Source organism: Oncorhynchus mykiss, chromosome 11 (assembly GCF_057628025.1).
Source record: "Oncorhynchus mykiss isolate SJ-2025 chromosome 11, ASM5762802v1, whole genome shotgun sequence".
Taxonomy (NCBI): Eukaryota; Metazoa; Chordata; class Actinopteri; order Salmoniformes; family Salmonidae; genus Oncorhynchus; species Oncorhynchus mykiss.
The window spans coordinates 38625126-38635150 of NC_143032.1; the positions used below are offsets into that span (position 1 = coordinate 38625126).

The 10025-nt window shown below is 41.7% G+C and overlaps 1 protein-coding gene across 1 annotated transcript in view; it reads left to right on the forward strand.

Moving 5' to 3' along the window:
- LOC110535674 (cadherin-7-like) overlaps positions 1-9420 on the forward strand; it is a 94156-nt gene extending 84736 nt beyond the window's left edge. The window contains exon 12 of the mRNA XM_090189051.1: positions 6329-9420. Coding sequence (XP_090045177.1) covers positions 6329-6861 — 533 coding nt within the window. The 3' untranslated portion in view covers positions 6862-9420. The remainder of the gene's footprint in view (positions 1-6328) is intronic.
- The last annotated feature ends 605 nt before the right edge of the window (positions 9421-10025 follow it).

Genomic DNA, 10025 nt, shown 5'->3' on the forward strand with positions numbered 1-10025 from the left:
GAGTGGCCTTGAGAGTTTCAGTCAGTTCTGCATAGGTCAACTCCACTGCTTTTACTGGTTCAATGAGACCTTTCAGCAATCCATACTCAGTTGGATCCAAAACACTGAGAAATACGCCTGGTTTCTTTTCATTTTTGATTTCATTTGCAGCCAGCCAACGCTCCAAACGCTCTAAATAAGAATCTAAATCCTCTTTTGTATTCTGGTACTTGACCAATGGTTGACATTTTCACAGTTAATAGTTCAGTTTTCACATTTCTTGTATTCATTTTCAGAATTTTCATCAAATTCTTCACTTTCTCCAGTTCAGAAGATTCTGCAATTTCTTCATTAGCTGCAACCATTTGTAATAATTGTGGCAAAGAAGGGGGTCGAGTGATAAATGGCAGATATGTGAGAGCAGAACTAATAAACGGGCTCTGCCCGATCACTAAAATGGCCACCCCTGTGAGAACTACAGATCACAAAATGGCCGACCCCCAAAACTACAAGTCCCAGAAGCAAGGGGAACCCTCAGAAGGTGGAGCCAACACACAGATAAAGGGTCAAGAAAAACCAGGAAGAGAGAGAGAGAGTGCTGGAAGGATCTATGAACAATAGAGAAAGAGACAATAGAGATTGGCTGGATTTACCGTGTATGAGCTGGATTGTTTTGGACTTACCTGTTGGCGTTTGGACCTGGACCTACCGAGAACCCGATTCGTGTACCGAACCCTGCTATCCTTGACCTCGCCTATGGCCTGGGTGGACCAGGACGGAGAAACAAACACACAGGTACTGTCCTGTTCGAAAGAACTCTCATTCTTGGGTGATTTGGTGACAGTTTACCACTTAATTTGTGACACGCTCCTAACCTTGAAGAGGTTTGCCACATAATGTACACATTGTTCCGGTTACTAGTCCAACGCTCTAACCACTAGGCTACCCTGCCGCCTTCTTTATATGGTGGCAATCAGAAGACATTCATTTACTCAATAAATTATCCTTTTGTTCGATAAAAAGTCTCTTTATATCCAAAAACCTCAGTTTGTTCGCACATTTTCTTCAGTTATCCACAGGCTGAAACGCAGTCAAAACAGGCAGACAAAAAAATCTAAATTGTATCCGTAAAGTTCATAGAAACATGTCAAATTATGTTTAAATTCAATCCTCAGGTTGTTTTTAGCCTAAATGATCTATAATATTTAACCGGACAATAACGTTGTCAATATAAGAGATAAACAAGAAATGCACTCTCTCGGGATTGCACATGAAAAAGCTCTGCGACACGGTAGGGCCCACTCATTCAGACTGGTCTTACTCCCTCATTTATAAGAATACAAGCCTGAAAACAATTTCTAAAGACTGTTGACATCTAGTGGAAGGTATAGGAACTGTAAATTGAGTCCTAAGTCAATGGATACTGTAATGGCATTGAATAGAAAACTAGAAAACCAACAAAAATACTACTTCCTGAATGGATTTTTCTCAGGTTTTCGCCTGCCAAATCAGTTCTGTTATACTCACAGACACTATTTTAACAGTTTTGGAAACTTTAGTGTTTTCTATCCAACTCTACCAGTTGTATGCATATCATATCCTCTGGGCCCGAGTAGCAGGCCGTTTAATTTGGGCATGCTTTTCCTCCAAAATTCCGAATGCTGCCCCCTACCCTAGAGAAGTTAAGGCGAAGCATTCCATGCGATTATCTGAGGACAGCACCCCGCTTACAAACGCATGCAAACATTTTACAACCAAGTAAAGGAATAGAGATAAAAATAATCACTTACGAAGATTTTCATATGGTTGCAGTCACAAGAGTCCCAGCTACACAATAAATGTTAGTTTTGTTCGAAAAAGTCCCTCTTTATATCCCAAAAACTCTGCTTTGTTGGCACGTTTTGTTCAGTTATCCACTGGCTCAAAGGTGGTCAAAACATGCAGAAGAATACATCCTAATAGTACTGGTAAAGTTCGTAGAAACATCTCAAACAATGTTCTATAATTAATCCTCAGCTTGTCAATTGTCTAAATAATTGATAATATTTCCACCGGACAATAGCATATTCAATAGAAATGAAAAACCACAAAGGGCACGTACTCGGTCATGCGCGCAAACCAGCACTGCATGATTCTACAGTCCACTGACAGAAAGGTCTCATTCGTCTTCATTTATTTAGAAAACAAGCCTGAAACAATGTCTAAAGACTGTTGACATCTAGTGGAAGCCATAGGAACTGCAATCTGGGTCCTAACCCATTAGATACTCTATAGGCATTCAATTGAAAATACCCACATAAAAAAAAATCCCACTTCCTGGATGGATTTTCCTCAGGTTTTCACCTGCCATATCAGTAACAGGCAGTTTACTTTGGGCATGCTTATCATCCAGATGTCGAAATACTGTCTGGGCCACTCAAGAAAATTAAGAGACTTGACCCGAAGCCGCTCCTGCGTTGTCTTGGCTGTGTGATTTGGGTCGTTGTCCTGTTGGAAGGTGAACCTTTGCCCTAGTCTGAGGTCCTGAGCTTTTGGAGCATGTTTTCATCGATTTTCTGTCTGTACTTTTCTACATTGATCTTTCCCTCATTCCTGAGTAGTATCCCAGTCCCTGCAGCTGACAAACATCCCCATAGCATGATGCTGCCACCACCATGCTTCACCGTGGGGATGGTGCCAGGTTTCCTCCAGACGTGATAGTTGGCATTTAGGCCGAAGAGTTTAATGTTGGTTTCACCAGAGCAGAGAATCTTGTTTCTCATGGTTTGAGAGTCCATTAGGTACCTTTTGGCAGACTACAAGTGGGCTGTCATGTCCCTTTTACTGAGGAGTGGCTTCCATCTGGCCACTCTACCATAAAGGCCTGATTAGTGGAGTGATGCAGAGATGGTTGTCCTTCTGGAAGGTTCTCCAATCTCCACAGAGAAACTCTGTAGCTCTGTCAGAGTGACCATCAGGTTCTTGGTCACCTCACTGACCAAGGCCCTTCTCCCCTATTGCTCAGTTTGGCCGAGTGGCCACATTGGTAGTTCCAAACATCCATTTAAGAATGATGGAGGCCACTGTGTTCTTTGAGACCTTCAATGCTGCAGACATTTTTTGGTAACTGTAAGGGTCCTTTGTAGCTGGTGTAGAGAGTCATGGGGAAGTTCCAACTAGAGTCATGTAGGACAGCAGAATAGAGTAATCAACGTTCTTTACTCAAAAAGACAAATATACAAAGTAACATTACGAGCCCACAGACGGACTGAATTACAATAAACAATCACTCACAAACACAACATGGGGAACAGAGAAAAGTGGATCCGCGGTAGCAAGAAAGCCGGTGACGTCGACTGCCGAACGCCGCCCGAACAAGGAGAGGGAATGACTTCGGCAGAAGTCGTGACAGTAACCTTCCCCACATCACAGTGCCTCGACACAATCCTGTCTCAGAACACTACGGACAATTATTTTCAACTTAATGGCTTGGTTTTTGTTCTGACATGCACTGTCACCTATGGAACCTTATATAGACATGTGTGTGCCTTTGCAAATATTTTCCAATCAATTGAATTGACCACTGGTGGACTCCAATCAAGTTCTAGAAACATCTCAAAGATGATCAATGGAAACAGGATGCACCTGAGCTAAATGTCAAGTCTCATAACAAAGGGTCTGAATATTTATGTAAATAAGGTATTTCAGCTTCGTATTTTCTAAAATGTCTAAAAAAGTGTTTTCGCTTTGTAATTCTGTTGTAAGGTTCTGTATTTATTTTCTTAGTCAACCTTGCGTTCTGTTTCGTTGTGTTCTTGAACGTATCCCTGTTTCTTTGTATTCTGTTCTTGAACGTAGCTCTGTCTTCATTTTTGATCATTGATTTCACCTGTGTTAGTTACTCACCTGGTCTCATTAAATCCTTATTTAGTTCAGTTCATTCTGTTTGTGCCTTTGAGGTATTGTTTGTTTTGACTCTACTAAGCCTTTTCCTAGCTCGTTTGTGAGAACCAGTTATAGCCTTCAGTCCTAGTTTCAATTCACCTGCTTGTTTGCCTACCTGTGTATGATGAAATAAACACCTGCTGTGCGCTGCGTGTGAATCTACACCTTTTTCCCCCCTGTGTTTTCATTACAACTGTACCTTCTATGTTCTCTGTTTGCTGTGTTTTTACCCTACCATGTTGATTGCTACCTAATTTCAGACTTTTGTGTTCCAGTTCCTTATATTTGAAGATGTAGTTCAATAATTATCCTTTTTTTCTAATGCGTTTTTTTTCCTAATATTTATAAATACGATAAATAGAAAGTAAACTTTGTTCAGATGTAGCCTAGTGCGTAGAGCTTTGGGCCAGTAACCAAAAGGCTGCTGGATCAAATCCCCGAGCTGACAAGGTAAAAATATGTTGTTCTGCCCCTGTACAAGGCAGTTAACCCATTGTTCCCTGGTAGGCTGTCATTGTAAATAAGAATTTAGGCCACTTAAATAAATTAAGAAAGAGGCCTAGCTTATTTAAGTTGCCATTGCCTAATATATTTTATTTATGCTCATTGCATATTTATAAAACACAAACTAGACAGCTGGTTTGACAGTCTGTGGCTAAAATGTTGCTAGCGCTAACCGCGTGTGACAGAAACTGAGCATATGTTTTCCAGAATCAATATTCATTGACACTCCTGTTTTAGTAACATCTGCTCTTTGTGCAGTTTGAGGTTAAATTATTGTCTATTACAGTAAAACAATGTCTCAATGTGTTTCGGTGTCCATAAAACTGTTTCTGTTGGATCAAATCTCAAATGCAAATAGTGAGTTGAAACCGCTTGTTGTTAGAGAGGAAGAAGTTAAATGTAATGTTTGTTCTTGTAAGTGGCAGAGGGAGGGGTTTGGTGTGTGTTTGTGTGTGTGTGTGTGTGTGTAAATGGGAAGGTGCACAGTCACAGCAGAATAAGGCTTCATGGTCATTATATAAATAGGCCGATTTCCTTGCCCAAGCGTAAATTAGCATAATAAAAAAACTCACAAAATCATCTGTAGCCTCCGAACTGTTGAAATGGAAAGATGAGAATCTCACGAACACAATGGTGTTCTCTGTTTTGCTCTACGGCCCCCACAAGCATCTTGGGACTTATCTGAAGACGGTACAGCCGATCTGCCAACTTCTGTCTGTGGCAACCAAACAGTTTTGGCTACACACTAATAATGCCTCTATGGAAAGGTGACACTCCCACTAACATGTACATGTACATGTTGGTTGTTCTACTCTAGGATGCCCACAGGCCTCATAAGACTCGTCTGAAGGTCCCCCGGTACCAGTTGAAAAAAATTAATGGAACTACAGTGATATCGGAAAGTATTTTGTTAAGTTACAGCCTTATTCTAAAATGGAATATATATATATATGTATGTATGTAATTGCTGCCAAAGGTGCTTCAACAAAGTACTGAGTAAAGGGTATGAATACTTATTTAAATGTGATATTTCAGTTTTTTATTTTTTATGAAGTAGCAAACATTTGTTTTTGCTCAGTCATTATGTGGTATTGTGTGTAGATTGATCAGCAGAAAAAATCATTTTAGAATAAGGCTGAATACTTTCCGAAGGCACTGTATAGGTATATTTGTGTGTATGTATGTATGTATGTATATATTTAATTATTTTTAACAGGCGGTGCTGCAGCACCCCAAATTCCCATGGCTACGGATACTATAGGCCTCTATGTAGAAAAAAAGAGGAAGACACAGACAGAGATGCTTTTTCCTAAGAGAAAGAAAGAGAGAAAAGTGATCAGACAGAAAGAAAAGCAGCAGGGAGCCATGCTGTCAGAAAGTAGTCACCAAACAGCAGTCAGAAGAATCTCCATTCATCTGTGTCTTCCCCACCCCCTACATTTTCTCTATTATTACAAGGTGTGAAGCGGTGTTAGCATTCGCTTTCCTGGTGGCTTCACACTAGCCCGCTGAATCCAGACACAGTTAGGGGAAGAAATATGGGTCCACAGAGCGATATTTCACTGGCACCAGTGCGACATTGATGGATGACGGATCATTAGACATTTGCCAGTTTGCTTTGGTGTGGAGAGTTATTTTCAGCAATAATATATGGGACTAGGGATTGGATGGGAAGTTCAGAAATTTTGTTTTTGGGACGTAGAAGTAGCGCGCAAAATGGAGGATAGAGGAGAGAAATGTATTGATGCAAGGATATATTCATCTGAAATTATTAAACATTTCATTTTCACATTCATCAAATATGGGATATTATTTAATGTAGATGTATCAACCTAAATGTATTATGCCTTTATATTAAAGAAAAGGTAATTACAAGTATTCTAAACTCCTTTCTCTCTCTCTCTTCTCTTCCGTTGTTCAGTGATGGTGCTGATGATCATGTCGATGCGTCAGAGGAAGAAGGAGCCATTGATTCTGGAGGAGGAGAGGGACGTGAGGGAGAACATCGTCCGCTACGACGATGAAGGTGGAGGAGAGGAAGACACGGAGGCCTTCGTCATGGTAGCCCTCCGCAACCTCAACGTCATCATAGACCCCAAGGTCCGGCGAGACGTCATCCCTGACACCCACACCTTCTTCCCCTACCCAACGTCCTCCTCCTCGCAGCCTGTCCACAATACCCTGCCAGACAATGTGGTGTTCCGAGAGTTCATCTGGGACCGCCTGAAAGATGCAGATGTTGAGCCTTCAGCTCCGCCATACGACTCTTTGCAGACGTACGCCTTTGAGGGGAGTGGCTCTGTAGCTGAATCCTTAAGCTCCTTGGAGTCGCTAAGTACAGACTCAGAGCAGAACTATGACTATCTCAGCACCTGGGGGCCACGTTTCAAGAAGCTAGCCGACCTGTATGGCAACAGCGACGGCAATAGCAATGGTAACAGCATGCTGTCATAGCCAAAACTTTCCTGAACTTACACAACAAATATGTTATGATAGTCTGGGGTGAGAGTCTGTGAAAACAAAGTGAGATAGGAAAAATACAAGTGACTTCAAAGGTTAGGTTTGTTTATGTGCCTTGGATTTTGGATTTTCAAAAGGGGTGACTTGGCAAGTTTTGACAAGTCATTTCAAAAGTGAGTTGACTGAAGAGCAAAAACATTAAAAGGTTTCATAGTTGTGCTGAGGTCCAGCGTACATGATAGGCTACAATATATTTATGTAGAGAAACCTGTTCTCTCAATCCTGACATGGGCACAGACCCAGCAGTCTTGCATTGATGCATTCTCTTGCTCTTTTCGTTTAAAAAAAAAACTTTTCTCCTGAAGTGCCCAGTCCCGGCCGGCTAATCGGTAGAGTAGTCACTCAACTATTAATTTGAAAGTCATGAAGAGTGTCAATATTTTGTTTTTGTTCTGTGTTTTTCACAGAGACTATGAAGAAAATGTATTAAGTCAGACTCACAGAGAAAAAACAATCATCAAATCAAATTTTATTGGTCACATACACATATTTAACAGATGCGGGTGTAGAGAAATGCTTGTGTTCCTAGCTCCAACAGTGCAGTAATATCTAACAAATCACAACAATACACACAAATCTAAAAATAAAATAATAAGGACAAGCAATGTTGGAGTGGCATTGACTAAAATACAGTAGAATAGAATACAGTATATATAACATGAAATGAGTAAAGCACTATGTAAACAGTATTCAAGTGATTAGCGTTCCATTATTCAAGTGACCAGTGATTCCATGTCTCTGAATATGGGGCAGCAGCCGGCTAGTAATGGTTATTTAACAGTCTGATGGCCTTGAGATAGCGGGGTGAACAGGCCATTGTTACAGGTGGTTGATGTCCTTGATGACCTTTTTGGCCTTCCTGTGACAACGGGTGCTGTAGGTTGTCCAGGAGGGCAGGCAGTGTGCCCCCAGTGATGGGTTGGGCAGACCGCACCACCCTCTTGAGATACCTGCGGTAGCAGGCGGTGCAGTTGCTGTACCAGGCGGTAATACAGCCTGACAGGACGCTCTCAATTGTGCATTTGTAAAAGTATGTGATGGTCTTAGGGGCCAAGTCAAATTTCTTCAGCCTCCTGCGGTCCCGTCGATGTGGATAGGTGCATGGTCCCTCTGCTTTTTACTAAAGTTCATGATCAGCTCCTTAATTTTGTTGATGTTGAGGGAGATGTTATTTTCCTGCCACCACTCCGCCAAGGCCCTCACCTCCTCCCTGTAACCTGCTTCGTCATGGTTGATAATCAGGCTTACTATGTTTGTGTCGTCCACAAACTTGATGATTGAGTTGGAGGCGTTTGTGGCCACGCAGTCATGGGTGAACAGGTAATACAGGATGGGGCTGAGCACGCACCCTTGTGGGGCCCCTGAGTTGAAGATCAGTGAAGGGGAGGTGTTGTTTCCTACCTTCACTTGGAGAGTTATATCGTGTTGAAGGCTGAGCTATAGTCAATGAAAAACATTCTTACATAGGTATTCCTCTTGTCCAGATGGCATAGGGCAGTGTAATAATCTGTGGATCTATTTGGGCAGTAAGCAAATTGAAGTGGATCTAGGGTGTCAGGTAAGGTAGAGGTGGTATGATCCTTAACTAGCCTCTCAAAGCACTTCATGACAACAGAAGTGAGTGCTACGGGGTGCTAGTAATTTAGTTCAGTTGCCTTTGCTTTCTTGGGTACAGGAACGATGGTGGACATCTTTGAAGCAAGTGGTGACAGCAGGCTGGGATAGGAAGAGATTAAATATGTACATTAACACTCCAGCAAGTGGGTCAGCGCGCATGCCCTGAGGATGCAGCTAGGGATGCCGTCTGGACTGGCAGCCTTGAGAGGATTAACACGCTTAAATGTGTTACTCACGACAGCCATGGAGAATGAGAGCCCACTGTCCTTGGGAGCAGGCTGCGTCGATGACGCCTGCCCCTCAAAGGTGGGGGAAGAAGGTGTTTAGCTTGTCCGGGAGCAAGACGTCGGTGTCCACGACGTGTCTGGTTTTCCCTTTGTAATCCGTGATTGTCTGTAGACTCTGCCACATACGTCTTGTGTCTTAGTCCCTGAATTACGACTCCACTTTGTCTCTGTACTGACGTTTTACCTGTTTGATTGCCTTTGTATTCAAACATATTCCCAGTCACCTTGCCATGGTTAAATGTGGCGGTTCATTGCTATTTGTGTCAAGTAGTCAGGTGTACAGATCTTTAATTTCCTGAGAGAGCTCTGAAATCTGAACATTTTCTCCTCTTAACATTGCATTTAACAGATGTTAGAATGTGGTGTTTGCCTTTGAAGTTTGTTTCCCTTAGACTCAATCAAGTCCACTTTTATGTAATAATGATGTAATAACAATGATGTAACGTTATGGTTGAGATAGAAAATCCATATCCATCTGGTTTGAACCTTTAAATAAAGTGTTTTTCATTATTTGCAAAGGAATTCGGAATTCACAGTCGATGTTGGATACTTGCAACTTTGACTTGAATAAAGTGAAGGCTTTTTTGAATGGGTTTCAATGCTGGGCTGAAATTGAATTCTATACCTTTATTTAACTAGGTAAGTCAGTTAAGAACAAATTCTTATTTTCAATGATGACCTAGGAACAGCGGGTTAACTGCCCTATTCAGGGACAGAAAGGCAGATTATTACTTTGTCAGCTTTGGGATTCGATCTTGCAACAATTTCGGTTACTAGTCAAACGCTCTAACCACTAGGCTACCTGCAGCCCCATAGGTTACAAAACTAAAATACAATGCTCTCCATGTAGCTCACAGGAAATGCAGCAAATTTGTTTGTCCAAAAATTATTTTGCAGAATGAATCATTTCGTTAATTGGTAAGTGACACTGTCACGACTTCCCTCGAAGTTGGTGCCTCACCTTGTTCGTTCGGCGGTCGACGTCACCGGCTATCTAGCCTCCACCGATCTACATTTCTTTTTCCATTTGTTTTGTCTGTATTGTACACACCTGGTTCCCATTACGTTTGAATTAATTCCCTATTTAACCCTCTGAAGCCATCATGGTTTTGAGCGTGTTTATTGTTGTCAGTTGTCTCGTTTATGTGATTCTGGATTTTCGTTCTCCTTGTTGTGAAGAAACAGGAACAGTTA